Source organism: Mastigoproctus giganteus, chromosome 14, assembly GCF_048544385.1.
Source record: "Mastigoproctus giganteus isolate SK-2022 chromosome 14, ASM4854438v1, whole genome shotgun sequence".
Taxonomy (NCBI): domain Eukaryota; kingdom Metazoa; phylum Arthropoda; class Arachnida; order Uropygi; family Thelyphonidae; genus Mastigoproctus; species Mastigoproctus giganteus.
This window is the reverse complement of record NC_143588.1, coordinates 115,357,799-115,375,186: the sequence shown is the minus strand read 5'-3', so window position 1 is coordinate 115,375,186 and position 17,388 is coordinate 115,357,799. Positions and strand designations below refer to the sequence as shown.

The 17,388-nt window shown below is 40.0% G+C and overlaps 1 protein-coding gene across 1 annotated transcript; it reads left to right on the top strand.

Annotated features, from left to right (window-relative positions):
• The first annotated feature begins 302 nt into the window (after positions 1-302).
• LOC150075600 (uncharacterized) lies at positions 303-17,167 on the top strand. Its single transcript, XM_090388575.1, has 3 exons — positions 303-570; positions 13,842-13,923; positions 16,608-17,167. Exons 2-3 carry the CDS (start codon positions 13,869-13,871, stop codon positions 17,165-17,167), a joined length of 615 nt encoding a protein of 204 aa, XP_090244701.1. The 5' UTR covers positions 303-570; positions 13,842-13,868.
• Positions 17,168-17,388: the final 221 nt, after the last annotated feature.

Sequence of the window (17,388 nt, the reverse complement as noted above, 5' to 3'; positions counted from 1 at the left end):
CGAAATAGGAGCAGGTTAACAGTTGCAAGGGTGTGTAAAAATAATCACGGTAATCATAAGTTGCGAAAATATTGTCTTTATCATGTTTCACCAACTTGCAACATTGAAATGAAACTATAAAATGAACGGCTCTTTTTTAGGGCTGTACAAATAATACTTGACGGATCTCTTTACAGTCGGTAGCTCCTCCCCCTCTTTCCTGTCTAAGGTTTCATCAATAGATTATAGTTGGCATTGAAACAGTCAATAGTCCCCTCCCCTTTCCCCTCTGAGTCTTTCCTGTATAAGGTTTCACTATAGAACATAGTTGGCATTGAAAACGCAAATTGGAGAAACCCAGTGCTATTCCAAGCATGTGCGTGTGATTAAAAGTAACCGGTGGTTGTTAACTTTTGGGGGGTGGGGGGTGAAAGCAAAACCAAGCAACGTTAGCCAGGAAAGATGTCGACATTCAAGCGCAAAGTTTACGCGGTAAAAGTAACGTCTTACGTATAAAATGTTGCATGAATATATAAATGTATATTTGACAGAATGCATCTCAGGAGAAGAGATCATAGGAACACTATTCTCGTAAGCATATTTCTTTGCTTCTTTCATATTTTAAATATCAGAAAAACTATATTAATTAAGTAAAATAAGTAATAAATATGATACTGTGCAGTAATTATATTAGTAAACAATTTGTTACAAAATATACCTCGAATTACCTTTTCTGCTTACTGTTTTGGGTATTTTTTTTTTTTTTATGACTGTGCCCTCTAGTGTTAAAATGTAAAAAATCGTTATAATCGCTTTCTTGAATGAAAAATCTTTTCGGTAAAGTTTCTTACCAGAAATACGTGTTGGAAACGTTTACTGCCGAATTACAGAAGTGAGGATATATCTCTCTGTACAGAACAAAGTACAGTTCGTGCCAATCGATTTGTTTCAGATAATTTTAAAATTATTTAGAATATGACACCATCTTTAATAACTCGTTTCAAAAATTACGGGACATGGATTACAAAATGTCATATTTTGTTACAAACAGTATTTCTTATTACACCTTGAAGTGCTCCACTGGTTCAGCATGTAGAACTGCATCATAATATTATAGCATCATAAGATTAGAATTATTAATGTTATCAGCATTATAACGGTTAGATGATACAAGCAAGTGAACTTTTTGTGCATCTGCCAAAAAAAAATCATCCATACCTTTCTGTTTGCCAAATATGCTTGTTCAGTTCCTCTTTGAACTTATCAGACTACGCACATTGGCCACTGTTGCAGGCAATTAATTTCAATGATCTACGACACGCTGCCCAAAGATAAACTTCATGAGATCCAACCTTCTGTTACTTCCCAAATTTTGTATTTGTGTCCCTGGTTCTGCTCCCTTTTACCAGTGAAAATGTACCTTGTTCATTTTACAGATTCCCTTCGACCTTATATACCTCTATCAGGTCTTTCCTAAGATGCTTAGTTGCCAAGTTTTGTACACCACACTTTCTAGCTAATTCTACATGAATTAGCAGTTCTACATTGATTAGTAGTCCTCAATATCTTAATTACCATCTCTGGACTCTTTCTAGAAGTTATATGCCTGTCTTCAAGTATGTCGTTTTAACCCGAACACAATTTTCTAAATGGGTTCTCCTCTTATACAAAGGGACAATGACATTCTCTTCCATATTTGCGAAAGTCCTGCATATCATAGGCAAGACACCACTTGCCTTCCTAACTACCTGTTTATATTGCATGGAAAATTCTATGCCTGACTGAATCAGAAACCCTTAGTGTTTGCCGCCCTGGGCCATTGTAAATTCCACGCTCCCCTAGCTTGTAAGTAACTCCTTGTAAGTAACTTTTGGGTAATACTCCAGAACACGGTGCCCCTTTGACAATTACGTCGAGAAGAGGGGGAAAGCAGTGACGTACGGTTCGTAACTCCGCCCACTCACTGCGTTCCCCCTCTTCTTCTCGACAACTGCACGTGGCGAATGTCACGCGACATAACAGTACGGCGGAACCGAAAAATAACAAAATTATCGGCAACAGCAATTTTTTCGGAGCAGCAGCCAAAATAATTGCAAATTAAACACTAATTTCGTTCTTCAAAACGAAAAAAAAATAATGGGACGCAGCAAACGACCAATTTTAGACAAATAACTGGCGAAGTCCCGCAAAAAGGTAACCTACCATTTTTAATTAAACACAAACGAAAGACAATTAAAAACGTAATTTCCAATTGAAAAACGTTCTTCAAAACGAAAAAAATACAATGAGACGCAGCAAACGACCAATTTTCGACAAATAACTCGCGAAGTCCCGCAAAAAGGTAACCTATCATTTTTAATTAAACACAAACGAAAGACAATTAAAAACGTAATTCCCAATATACATTTTTTTTTTTCGTCCAACGACTGGTTTTTGCTTGAATCCTTCCCGAAGTCGCATGAAAACATAACCTTTTCTGGCTAAACAGAAACGAAAGTCAATTAACACGTGCAACGAACAATAAAATTGCTCTTTGCATAAGCACAAAATGGCAACATACAATTTTTTCTTTTTTTTTTAAAAAAACGCAATGGACACACTACTACGTTAATAATACGTGAAAATAACACAGAAATACAAGACAAACTAAACTCACCTCACAGCAGCAAAAAACAAAGAAACAGTTTACCAGCAGGATGGAACGGGATAACGACAAAATGAAAACCACGAGGCAATAACCAGAGAAGTAACAGCTCAGCACCGTACGCACTAAAAACCAACATTCAAAAGAAAGAACACGCAACGAATTTCGCATTTAGCGCTCCAGTGACGTCGTGTCACGTGCCATCCACGTGAAACGAAGAGGGGACGCAGTCAGTAGGCGGAATCAAAACCTGTCAGTCACTGCTTCCCCCATTCTGACAGCCAATTACAAGGGGGCACCGTATATTGGAGTATGGCCAACTTTTGCACTAGGTACAAAACTTTACTTTTGGAAACATTAAACTTTAGTTGCTTTTTTTCAAACCATTATTGAAACCGATCTTGGTAATTTTGAAGCAGAATGACCTAGTTCTGGACGTTAATCACGTTCTTACCTTTAAATCATCAACGAACTTTGACAACTTCCTTACATTCCCTCTTCAATATCATTAAGGTAAATAAGAAACAAAAGCAGCCCCAACCTTGATTATTGATGGACTCTACTTACTATATTGGTCCACCCTGAGGTAAATGTATTTATGACTATCCTCTGTCTTCTATCTTTTAGAGGGCGCCTCCGCAGCCAGGTGGGAAGGAGCAGTAGTGCGTATCACATGTTTCTTGATTAGACCGGGGTTCGAGCCCGTCACCACCAAATACGGAAGATGCGGAAATGTCAAGGAATGACCACCGCATATTCTGGAGCAATATGGCCTTAGTTGCTAATGCTCCTAAAAACCAAAACAACAACAACTATCTTTTAGCCAGCCCTAGATCCAACGAAGGATCTTGCCATTAATTGCAATCTGTTCCAGTTTATATAAGAGCCTTTCATGGGAAATCATATCAAAAGCTTTACTGAAGTTGGTCTGTGCGAGCACGGTGGTTATAATCGACGTTCTCCCACACTGGGTGGAAATGACAGTCGGTTTGGAATGTCGTCAATGACGCGAGGTCCCTTTATAGACTTTTTCATCCACGGTTCAGTTAGTCGGCCTCAAGCATAGGCAGCAAATTTTTTCTCTCCAGAAACCCAGGTCTTACATCCAACAAAACTGGAAAATCAACCAGAAAACACATACAATTTATAGACAGACACTCATTGATCACTGAATTATCAATTCAGTGATCAATGAGTGTCCCCATCAGTAATGAATTATGTCGCATAGTTGCAGTATAAAAAGCCGAACAGCTCTCTGAATTAGAGCCCTCATCGGTAGCACAATTGATAGAGTCGCCGTCCAACCCACACATCGGGTGGAAAAGGCATGAGCTCCACTCCCGTCGATGGCGTGTGCAATTTTTATGGGCCCATTTTCACAACGTGACTGAGCTAGTGGGTCTCAGGCGAAGTTTTTTTTCCCAGAAACTCGGGTTTTTAATCCAGCAAACCGAAATTCGACTACAAAACACACGCAATTTACAGAAGACAGCATACAAGGAGTAATATGGCCAAGTGTTGGGTCCATTGTTGTTTTCGGTGTTTATGAATGATATTGATGATGGGATATCAAGTTTAATGTCTAAGTTTGCAGATGATACAAAGGTTGGCAGGGTCGTTAAGGACACTACTGACGCTATGCTGCTGCAGCAGGATCTGGAAAGGTTGAACAGATGGGCTGAGAGGTGGAAAATGAAGTTTAACATTGACAAATGTAAAGTACTACATATGGGTAACAGTAACCCCAGAGCAATGTATCAACTCTGCGGTACTACACTGACAGTGGTGGAGAATGAAAAGGACCTGGGGGTAATTGTGCAGGCAGATGTGAAGTTCTCTGAGTAGTGCAGACGAGCTGCAAGAGTAGCTCATGGAGTCTTGTCAATGATATACAGGAATTTTTCTAGCAGGGATAAGGAGGTGATTATTCCCTTGTATAAGGCAATGGTTAGGCCACATCTTGAGTGCTGTATACAGGTCTGGAGGCCTCATTTCAAGAAGGATGTAGAGCTGCTGGAACGGGTACAGAGAAGGGCAACAAGATTAGTAAATGGAACAAAGGGTTGCTCTTACGAAGAAAGGCTTAAGTTTTGCAAATTACAGAGTCTGGAGACTAGGCACCGGCGAGGTGATCTGATAGAGGTGTATAAGGCTTTGAATGGTTTGAGCATGCTCAATGCCAATGGGATTCTTCATCTTTCTCAGAATAATCACCTCAGAGGGCATAAATTCAAATTGAGGAAGGACGGATGTCGGATAGATGTGCGGAAATTTGCCTTTGGCCAGCGGGTGGTTGGTTGGTGGAACCGATTTCCATCACTTGTTGTTGAAGTTGATAGCCTAAACAAATTTAAAGCTCAACTGGACAGGTATTTCGAACGAACGGAGGGGTGAAATGGGAGAGGGTTTTTTTTTTTTTTTTTTGGCTGATGCTGAATAAGCTTGCTTTCTTGCATCATATGCCTCTACTAATGCTAATGCTAAGTAATACAAGGAGTAATAATATGGAGTAATAGTTGCTGATGTTCCTAAAACAACAACATGAAGAGGCCGCCGTAGCCTAGTGGTTAGGCGCGCGGGTGCATAAGTACACGTGCCTTGAGTGACCGGGGTTCAAGCCCGTGACTACTGAATACGGTGCTGTTTCTTGTATTCTGTCTATCTTGTGAACTCCTCTGACCGTTTGGTCGTCCCGGAGTATAAACAGAAAATTTATTTTTATTTTATTATAATGTGCTAATTTTGTGGTGTTTACATTGATGTTGCTATTGCATATCATAAGTATTTTGATTATTTACCATTTTACTGATTATTGCTATTTTATTTCAAAATAAACAACATTTAAGTAAAAAATACATCGTACTTCCATCTGGTGTTGTAGAAGCGGGTAATTTGAATAAATTCAAGGAAAAACTCGACAACTTATTGAAGGTGATGCAGGAAGTTCTTTTTTTGTGGGGGGCTGATGCTTCATAACAACAGTTCCCAAACTGGCGTCCGTACATCACTTCCAGGGGATCCGCAAAACGACCCTCTGGAACTTGTCAAATTATTCGTTCTATGTATAGCAAATTGATGATACAGTAATTATTATATATTTATGTAAAATTAAGAATAAAGTTGAGTTGTTTTAAATCTAAAACGTTGAATTTTCTTTTCATAAACCCAGTGTTCGTACATATACACGCACAGAAAAAAAATAAATAAAATATATATATATATAGGGGGTCCACGAACCTTTTTTCATTTTTTAAGGGGTCCGTAGATCGCAGTAGTTTGGGAACCACTGAAGTTATAAGCTTGCTTTCTTGCATCATATATACACTGCCCTACCATTAATAATCGGCCGCCGTAGCCGAGTGGTCAGGCGAGCCAGTGCATAAGTACACGTGCCTTGAGTGCCCGGGGTTCAAGCCCGTGACTGCTAATTACGTTGTTGTTTCTTGTATTCTGTCTATCTGGTGAACTCCTCTGACCGTTTGGTCGTCCCGGAGTATAAATAGAAAATTAATTTTGAATATCCGGACACCTGCATTTAGACAAAAAAAGAGCGTTTATTGTATCATTTAATATTTTATGCTGAAACCGTTTGCTTTTAAGGCGGCCGTCAATCTTCGCGACATATTCTCAACCAGCATTTTATAAATGTCAGGTGATATGTTCCTCGACTCGGCCTTAATGCAGCCACCAGTTCAGCCTTGTTCTTTCGGCGATCTTCAGGTGCACGTACCCGACGATCCAATACATCCCAAAGATGCTCGATAGAGTTCAGATCAATGCTCTGGACTGGTTAATCAAACTTTTACACACCCATGTCATCAACCCACTGTGCTACACCCGAGTAGTATGGTATGGCGCGTTGTATCCATGATATCCATGATATCCTGGTATTGCCACAGCATTCATGGTGTTGTCGATAACGACTAATGGGCCCAAGCCAAACCATGAAAGGAACCCCATACTATGGCACTGCCTCCACCACACTTCACTGTTGGGAGGATACCATCAGGAACGAACTGTTCCCCTTGCATTCGCACACCCTGGAACGGCCATTACACTGGTAAAGGCCGAACCTCGACTCGTCTGTCCATAGGACTGTTTCCAATGGTCTACAGTCCACAATTCGCGTTCCTTACGCCATGTTAATCGGAGTATAGCATTTTTTGAGGTGATCAATTCTGTTGAACGTGTCATCTTGCTTGCCCACTTTTCCAATTGTCTGTTCGGAGCCCAGTGTGCATATTTATAGCAGGTTCTGTTACGTGTTAGCATTAGCAAGGGCACATGATGCAAGAAAGCAAGCTTATATAGCATCAGCCACAAAAAAAAAAAAACACACACACACACACACCCTTCTCATTTCACCCATCCACTCGACCCAAATGTTTGTCTAGTGCTGCCTTGGATCTGTTTAAACTGACAACTTCTACAACAATAAATGGAAGTTTGTTCCAGCAATCAACCACACGCTGGCTAAAGGCAAACTTCTGCATATCTATCCTACAACTGTCTTTCCTCAATTTGAATTTATGCCCTCTCAGGTGATTATTCTGAACAAGAGGCAGAATCCCATCAGCATTGAGCATGCTCAAACCATTCAAGGCTTTATACACCTCTATCAGATCACCTCACTGGTGCCTAGTCTCCAGAAACCATAATTTGTAAAACTTAAGCCTATCTTCGTAAGAGCACCCCTTTGTTCCATTCACTAATCTTGTTGCCGTTCTCTGTACTCGTTCCAGCAGCTCTACATCCTTCTTGAAATGAGGCCTCCAGACCTGTATACAGTACTCAAGATGTGGCCTAACCATTGCCTTATACAAGGGAATAATCACCTCCTTATCCCTGCTAGAAAAATTTCTGTATATCATTGACAAGACACCATGAGCTACTCTTGCAGCTCGTCTGCACTGCTCAGAGAACTTCATATCTGCCTGCACAATTACCCCAATATCCTTTTCGCTCTCTACCACTGTCAATGTAGTACTACACATTAAACATTGATACATTACTCTAGGGTTACTGCTCCCCATACGCAGTACTTTACATTTGTCAATGTTAAACTTCAATTGCTACCCCTCACCCCATCTGTTCAACTTTTCTAGATCCTGTCGCAGCAGCATACTGTCATTAACAACTCTACCGACCTTCGTATCGGCTGCAAACTTGGACATTAAGCTTGATATACCATCATCAATATCATTAATGAATACAGAAAACAACAATGGACCCAACACTGAACCCTGAGGGACTCCACTAATAACATTAGACCACAAAGAGCAGTGTCTATTGATTACCACTCTCTGTCCTCTCCCTCTCAACCACCCTTTATCCATAGCAGCAATTTGCCTCCAATGCCACATTGCATCAATTTGTGCAGCAGTCTTCCATGTGCAACAGTATCAAAAGCCTGTCTAAGATCCAATATATGATATCAAAATTATTCTTTGCATCAAGTTCCTTTGTGACTACATCATAGTATTCAATCAAATTGGTCAAGCAAGACTTTCCCTTAACAAACCCATGCTGTGTCCAAGCTATAACTGAAATCTTGTCTAGATGATCCTGCAGTGCCTCTTTAACCAGTGCCACCATTAATTTCCCTGGAACCGAAGTTAAACTAACAGGTCTGTAATTACCTGTCCCCCTTCGATCCTCCTTTGTGGATTGGGGTCATATCTGCTCATCTCCAGTCCATGGAGACCTCTCCTGTGTCCAAGGAAGCTCTTATAATCATAACTAAAGGTTTGCTTACTTTATTTGCTGCCTCCTTTAATATAATTGGATAGATTCCATCCGCCCCAGGTGTTGCATGCATAGGACCTGTTTCCTCCCTACCATGGAAGGATGGCAGATATTAATGGTAGGGCAGCGTGTGTCACTACTGCTAATAATAGTAATAATAATAATAACAATAAAGCAATAAACACCTATGCAGTCCTAGTGCTAACATACTCCTCTGAGATCACAGATTGGACTAACATCGAGCTGTAGGATATCATAAGAAAGACAAGGAACAGTGCTGTGTAAAGTGTGTTAGCTGTCTGATGGCACCTGGGGTTTGCCACATCTCCGCGTTGTGTACTCTGTTTGTGCATGGCAGTACTCTGTGGAGATCAAAGATTTAAAAGTGTGTGGAATGTCAAGTAGTGTAATGTTCTGTTGTTCTTCTGACCATTTAGCCGTTGTGCCCCTAATGGGACTCACCGTTGCCCACACTTTCCCACGAGGAGGCAGGTCAGGTACCCAGTTGGTTTTTAAGTACTCTGACAGACCCTGCCACCTAATTTCTGAAGATTTCAGTGGCAAAGACCTACAGGGAAAAAAAAGGGGGTGGGAGAATTGCGGTGCATTTACAGCCGAAATGGGATTATAGGTTTAAGTGAGAGGGGTTAAATTTTGCGGTAGTTCAGTTAAGTTACTTTATGGACATACTTGGTAGGTTGAGTTTGAGTAGGGGGAAGAGACTGAAGACTGGGGGAACAGATAGAGATAACTATTAAATATTTAATTATTGGTCACCCGAATAATTAAATTCTTAAATTCATCTGCCATGCTGTGTTTTATGTCTGTTAATTGCGCGCGTTCTATGGTCGATTTGTCTGTTTGCTGGACGAAAAACCCCAGTTTCTGGTGGAGAAACCTTTCTATCTACGCCTGAGACCGACTAACTCAGCCACGGAGTGAAAAAAGCCCATTAAAGCTCCTCGCGTCATCGACGGGATTCCAGCCCGGGCCTTTTCCACCCAGTGTGGGGAGGACGGTGACAATACCACTGTGCTACCGCGCAGACTAACAGATAGAGATAAGAGGACAATAGGAAAGGCGTCCTCATGAAGATCAGTGGGGACAGGCCCCCACCAGGAGACGAGGGGGAAGGGAAGGAGAGGGGAGGGGAGAAGACGCGAACCGTTCACTTACCCCACCAGGGGATGGGGATTTAAAGAAACCAAATTAGGACACCCGGTTTAGATCGCCAAATGGCAGAAAGTCAGATTCAGGAAGTGGTTCTTAACAGCAAAAATTCAATGGAAACGTTCGGTGAAATACAAGCAGTTATCTTGACATCTCAAAGGCTTTCGATCGTGTTTGGCACAAAGGTCTAAACAAGATTCCATCTTATGGTTTGCCAACTGTTTTTTGTAATTGGGTATCCAGTTTTCTTTCTGATTGCTCACTGAGGGTGATGGTAGATGGCTCTCTGTCTTCTAACTTCTCCACTAATGCTGGTGTCCCCCAAGGTTTGGTTCTTTCCCCCTATTCTTTTTCTCTTGTATATTACTGACATTCTTCCGTTGACTGAAAATCCTATTCATAGTTTTACCGATGATAGCACAATGCATTCCACTTTCCATTTTGACAAACCTTGCCCTGCTCAATCAGCTTCAAATTCTCGAAAATCTGCTACCAATTCCTTAAATGCGGATCAACTAAGATCAAAGACAACCTAGTTGATTTCAACCCTTCTAAACTTCTGTCTTGTCTTATACCTCGCAAAAAAGGATTCTTCTGCTCCTATGCTTATCTGTAGTGACACTCCGATTTCTAGGCAAAATGATATATCTCTTTTGGGGATTACCCTGACTTCTAATCTCTCTTGGCACAAACACATTACAAATATTGCTTCCTCTGCATCTAAAAAACTTGGTTTACTCTTTTGTTCCGGTGTTACTTTTCTTCCAAACAGTTGTTATTCTGTACAAATGGCATATCCACCCTACCATGGTATATTGTTCCCACATCTGGGGCGGTGCCCCACAAAACCTCTCTCAGACTTCTATTCCAGTTTCCATTCAGAATAGGGCAGGGGCTCACATCTGGTGATGTATGGCTTGGCCACCCAGGGTCCTGAGCTGAATATCATCATTCTTCTCTTTCTTGTTGATTCCTTCTCTCTCTCTCTCTCTCTCTCTCTCTCTCTCTCTCTCTCTCTCTCTCTCTCTCTCTCTCTCTCTCTCTCTCAGGGTAACTCGGGATTTTCTTTTATTTTTTGGCTGGTGCCGCATAAGCTTCAGGTTTCCTTGCACCATACAGGTAATAATAATAATGACTCCTCTCTAACAGAGTCTCTCCACTTTCTGTCTCATAGACGTTCTGTTTCTGCTGCATGGCTTTTCTACAGATACTTCCATGGGCACTGTTCTTCTGAATTGGCTTCTATAATTCCCGCTCTCTCTCTTTCAAAACAGTCCGAACACGTGTAGCCAACATCCATTTACTGTCCAACTCCAAACTCTCAGAACCAACTTTTCATCTTCCTCGTTTATTCATTCAACTGCCGTTTTCTGGAACAACCTTCCTTCATACGTATTTCCTGAAAATTACAATCTACAGAAATTCAAGTCCAATGTCAACAAATATCTTCTTTCGTCTTCTCAACCTCAACCCAAGCACGGTAATAAGTACTCTAGGTCCTAATACCTCTCTTTTTTTGGATTTTTCATAAAAAAAAAAAAAAAAAAAAACCGACTCGGGGATTAGAAGGTAATTCCATTAGTTGGTATTTTTCATACTTCAGTTGTATTTCTAATTCTTCCATTTGCTAGTTTCAGTTTTGGTGGGGAATCTTGTTCTACTATTTGGCGCATTGTGGGTAGTCAGTTCTGCTCCATCACAGATGAGGCTCATTTGGGACATATCCATCATCAGTCTCGTGTCGCCATAGGCATCCTCTTTTGCTTTCTCTATTTAGTAGCGTCAAGTTTAGGTGTCGTTTGGTACGGGTCTGTGGTCTGCTTTGTTAATCTCCTGCGTTGTTATGCAGTGCAATAATTGTCCTCCTTGCGAAAAGATCCTGCGCGAACTTACTGAACGCTTTGTATTATTCTTCCGGGTCCAGTAAAAGGTGTTCCCGGTTACGGGGAAGGTATGTAGTCTTGGGTATCAGGATGCTTCGGAGATCCTCATAGTATTCACATTCATACATTATGTGTTGCCAAGTGTCTAACTCTCCGCATCCACAATTTGGATCGTCTACAATTCTCATATTTTTTAGCTTGGCATTTATAGTGCTAACATACTCCTCCGGGATCACATATTGCACTAACACCGAGCTGGAGGATAACATAAGAAAGACAAGGACAATGATGACCAAGAGCCGCCAACATCACCCGAAATCAGCAGTGGAGAGACTGACAGTAGATCGGAAAGAAGGAGGAAGGTGCCTGATAGACCTCATCGAACAACAAAAGATAAAAATAACTCACCTTACTTCCAAAAAAGCACAGCAGCACTCTACCATGCGATAAGGAAGATAGACAAGCGGTCACTTCACTTAACCTAAGCGAAGGGTCCCCTGCCGTCCAGATGGAACAAACGAAATTAGCAAAGAAGACACTCCATGGTAGACACTACACTGATATCCATCAAGGCCACATAGATGAAATGGCTTCCAATGCATGGCTCGCGAGCGGGACGGTCTTCCCCGAGGCTGTAGGATTCGTGCTAGCCATTCAAGACCGAGTAATCAACACCAGATACTATAGAAAATACATCGCCAAGAGTGTCAGATGACACATGTCGACGATGCCACCCAACTTCAGAAACGACCCAACACATCACCGTAGGATGCAAGGTGATCACTCAGACTGAGTACACTCGTAGACAGGTAACCAGGATAATACATCAGAAACTAGCGAGAAAATACCAGTTTATCAAAGAAAGTGTACCATATTACAAGTAGTAGAGACCTCAAACCCAGAAGATGTACTGGTACCCTGCCATAATAATGGTCAAGACAATCCAGCACAACAGATCGGAAATAACCCTTGTCGACAAGAAGGAAAAGGGTACCTATCTGATTGACATAGCTGTGCCCAACACTGGCAACCTCCAGAACACCTACGAAAAAAAGATCAGGAAGTAAACGGACCTAAGATAGGGGTTCAAAGAGATGTGTCAATAAGTAACGACCATCCCGATAATCGTGTCAACCACCGGTATGGTGCCAAAGACCCTACATAACAACCTAGAAACAATAGGTTTCCCCACAGAACACTTACAAGGAATTCCAGAAAGTCTCAATCCTAAACACCTGTAGGATAGTTAGAGTTCTTCGACCAACAATAACACCAGACATAACAACCATCCTGTGCAGTTGGTACCAGTACCAGTCAGTGGAGTGGAACTCCCCATCAGGGAGAAATAATATAACAATAACTAACCTATGGATAAGTGCAAAAGCGTCAATTAACGCAGCCTACCAAAGTAGTTAAGTTAAATTGGCATCATTTTGATTATATCTCATATTATGAATACCTTCACAACGAGTTGCCATGATATTGTACTACCTCGAATAAGTAACACTTCGCCAATGGAGAAGCCTACTGTTACTTATTCTCGGTGGATACCACCACCCAGATGGCACCGTTTCAAAACTGTTGGCCTCTCTTCGGTGGGTGGGGGTACCCTGGTGTTGCAATAATGACAACCCAAACAACAACAATGATAATAACAACTAATAATTTATCCTCTACTTAAAACCCTATAACGATTATTATTATTATTATTATTATTATTATAAGCCATATGGTGCAAGAAAGCCTGAGGCTTATGCTGCACCAGCCAAAAAAAAAAAAAAAAAAAAAATTCCCTATTACCCTGAGAGAGAGAGAGAGAGAGAGAGAGAGAGAGAGAGAGAGAGAGAGAAGTAGAAAGTAATCACCAAAAAAGAGAATGATGATATCCAGCTCAAGACCCTGGGTGTGGCAAGCCCATACTCACCAGATGTGAGCACCTGGGGGTTTGTCTCTCAGGCTAAACTAACCAGTGATTGGCCCAGGAGACCTTAATCTTTGAATTTAATTTTTAAATCAATTTAAAAATTACCATAATTTGAGATTGTTATATTATATATTCTTTCCTATCTAATGAGTACTTTAGCCAACATTTTTGACATTTGGAGGAATTATTGAATATCTCACTTTCAGAATGACTAGAAACGGTTACTGAACTGCACCCCTGAATATACAGAAATACACTGATGATGCAGTTGTTCTGATAATGATTGATAATTTTATAAAAAGTGTAATCCTCATTCCAGGATAAGTCCAGGGGCTCACATCTTGTGAGTATGGGCTTGGCACACCCAGGGGCCTGAACTGGATATCATCATTCTTCTCTTTCTTAGTGATTGTACTTCTACCTCTTGTTTCTCTCTCTCATGGTAATTCAGAATTTTTTTTAATAACTCCTACTCTTTTTTTTTTTTTTCTTTTAGAGACAGATCGAAGCAGTGATATAAGAAATGAAGCCAATTTTTCTTTGCGTGCTCCTTTTTACTTCTTGTTATGGTAAAATAGGTAAGTTGCTTAAATTGACCACTATTTATTATTATCATTTAGATACGAATAGTGTTTAACCCTTGTTGTTAACCATTATTATTATAATCTGAACTTTTTCCCCTTTAACTAGAATCTGTTTATAAAAGATTAGGTTATCTGAAAATTTGAGAATAAATTTGAGAATCTGAGTAATATATTTTAAAGTGTAAATTTTTAATTAGCTAAAAATGTATTGTTTGATAGCATTCCCCTCTCTCTTATAACGTTATGAAGCAATAAATTTGAAAGTTAAATATTATAGCTGAATTGCACGCATGCGTACCTTTTTAATAGATGCGCGAGAGCTGGCAATGCTGACATTGTGAAATGGCAAATCATTATAAAACTATGAACGAAATTCAATTTGAATTAAATTTAATAAAAAAATATTCATTTAAATCAAAATTAAGCAATAATTTAAACTCAATCCTGCCAAAGTTAATTATTTAATTAATGTAATCATTCAGGGCAGGTTCAAGAGGCTTGGGTGAAAAAATTAATGTTTGGGAAAACAGGCAGCGAGGAGTTCTTTATCTGGATTGGTGGAATATCTCTTTATTGGGATTTAGGGCCCTTTTCAGTTCGGAACCGGGTGTATTGCAGTTTCCTTCTCCCCCCCCTCCTCCAGTGATGGGCCCTATAACCATTTCTTTTCTCTTACCCATTGTCCTTTTCAAAAATATTTAACCACGCAGAATGATAATCTTTCTTCTCTTCGTTTTGTTGAATCAGTAGTTGACTCTCTGCAATAACACCCTCGTGGGTAGTACAATTGGTAGAATCGCCGTCCTCCTCAGTTGAGTGAAAAAGACCTGAGTTCGAATCCCGTCGATGACTTGACGAATGTTTTTGGATCATTGTCGCATTGTGGCTGAATTAGTCTCAGGCGCGGGTAGAATGACTTTTTTCTCACGTATTCTTCTGGATTTTCTTCCAGCAAACAGAGCACCGACTACAGAACACAGGCATTTTACAGACAATGTATACGGCGCAATGTATGACCCTAGTCGTTGATGCGCCTAAAATCCATCAACAACGTTCCAATAACAATATGAAGTTTGACAACCCCATCCACCCACAGTAATTCTCATTGCAAATGATATTTATGAACCTATTCAAGGGTCGGAATCTAGATAAGACTTTCCACGATCCAGGATTTGTCTTGCCTCGATTCCCGTCCACAACTGGAAGAACTTCTAAAAGTCCTTTTATTTGGAAGCTGCAGTTAGTTGATCTCAAGTGAACAATGTAATGTTTATTCCTGAGAGTCATTACGAGTTTTTCACCCTGCATGACATAAAAAGAGGCCCGCAGAATTCTATAGACATAATTGAGTTACTCTTATTAGCGCATGATTGGGAGCCATTAATATCAACGTTTATCTAAACAACTAATTGTACCCTGCATAACATACGCCATTTTTCTGATTATGGCGTAAATAATTTAATCCAGATCTTTCAGTCTTCACCATTCTTGTTTACCGGTGATAAAATTCTACAGCAGTCACCTGTGGGATATATGCACATGTCTCTACTTGCAGGTGGCTCTCCAACAAATGTTGCAAAAACCTTCGTTTTGGATGTAGGTGCATTATATCGTCTCCTATCTAAGTCCGGGTCTTCTATAAATGCCATGTGCACATTCATTTTGGATTGGCCTAGGTTATTTGATGCATTTGTTCATATGACTCAGCAAATGAGTTAACTTGTCTCAGCATCTCGTACAATTGTTGCATTGCTTCGGCCATGGTTGTATTCTAAAACAGTATGGACCATTTCCAGGAGATGATTTAATCTCTGCGCCCATTGATGCGAACGCCATTATTTTCGTCACGTGTATCCCCTATAACCAGCTCTCGTAATAGAGTAAGTGTCTCAGACAGTCAGGTCGAGTGAAGCCATTCCATCATGACAGCATTTAGTGTATTTATTCGATGTGTTTAAGTCACGACCCCAATATCTTGCATTGCAGTTGTAACACATATTTTCTATGTCTGAATAGATACCAGTCAATTTTAGCTCTTTTCTTATGGTCTGGCTGTAAATTTACCCAACGCTGGAGTTAAAGTTGGTTGTTGAGTTTGAGGAGCATCGGCATCTAAGGTCTTGTTACTCCGTGCATATTTTCTGTAAATTGCTTGTGTTTTGAGGTCGATTTTCTGTTTGTTGGACGAAAAACCAGGCTCCCCTCTCCTGAGCTCGACTAACTCAGCCATTATGAAAAAGACCCTTAAATTCCTCCCATCATCGATGGGTTTCGAACTCAGGTCTTTTCCACCCCGTGTGGGGAGGACAGCAATCCTATTAACTGTGTTGCCCACGAGGGTGTAAATGTTGGGTTCACAGACTTGTTGTTCTTACAATATTTTACTCTTAAATTGTTGCTTACCGACATTGTATTCAAATATTTTAATAACTTTTGATCACAATAAAATGTTATGTTTGGAACTTATGTTAATTTTCAACTGCATGAACAAGAGTATTAATATTATAAATAATTAATCAATTACATATGTATTTAAATACATAATAACTTGATAAATTCATAGTCAATATGTTTTATGATGTAAAGCTGAAAAGGTAGTAGGTGCTCTATTATTTTGAGCACTACTATATATACTGTTATACATTTTTCCTAAGTTCTTTTGCTTCTTTTATCTACAGATGTTGGGAACGCCAATAACTACATCGATCAAGTGATAAAAAATCTTAAAGAAGACCAACAAGTGATGTCGAAGATTGAGCCAGTGCTAATAGAAGGCTTTAAAGAGAGGAGAGTAGAATTATGGGATATAAAAGTGTGGGGTTTGTCCAACATTCATCGAGATGGTGATTGTACTTTGCATGCTGATGATGTTGGGAACGTGAAGATGTTAATCACTTTGACGGTAACAAACCTTAGGGCCAGTGCTCGATATACAGCCAAGAAAATTATTCGCATCAGGGGGAGGATAGAAGGGAAGATAAATCAAATATCAGTTCGTGCCCTTATAGTTTTTAATTCCAAGGGAACTAATCCTCAACTTGAGGCCTTTAAAGTTACATATTTCTCTGGTTTGAAAATTACTAAAGCAACAGGTGTGAGCTTTTTGTTTAACTGGCTTCTTAAAATAATTTTAAACCGTTTGTCTAGGAAATATTATGATAAAATAGTTGAACTATTAGAAACTGAAGGTCGCAATCATATTCAAAATGAACTTTCAAAGTTAACAATTGCTGTTTAATAAATGAATTACGTGTCTTATTTATTGGGTACTTTGTACCAAAATCTTGCAACATCTGTGCAGTTCACCCTCTTACTATTTTTGAAAGCAATATATATTGTCTAAATTATAAAGTTCAAATCGTTAAATATTAATCTATTGATTTGTATGCCGTGGTATAAAAGTGAGCAGCCAAAATCAAAGGAGAAAGAGCATCGAAGATGACACCCCGCCCCACCACA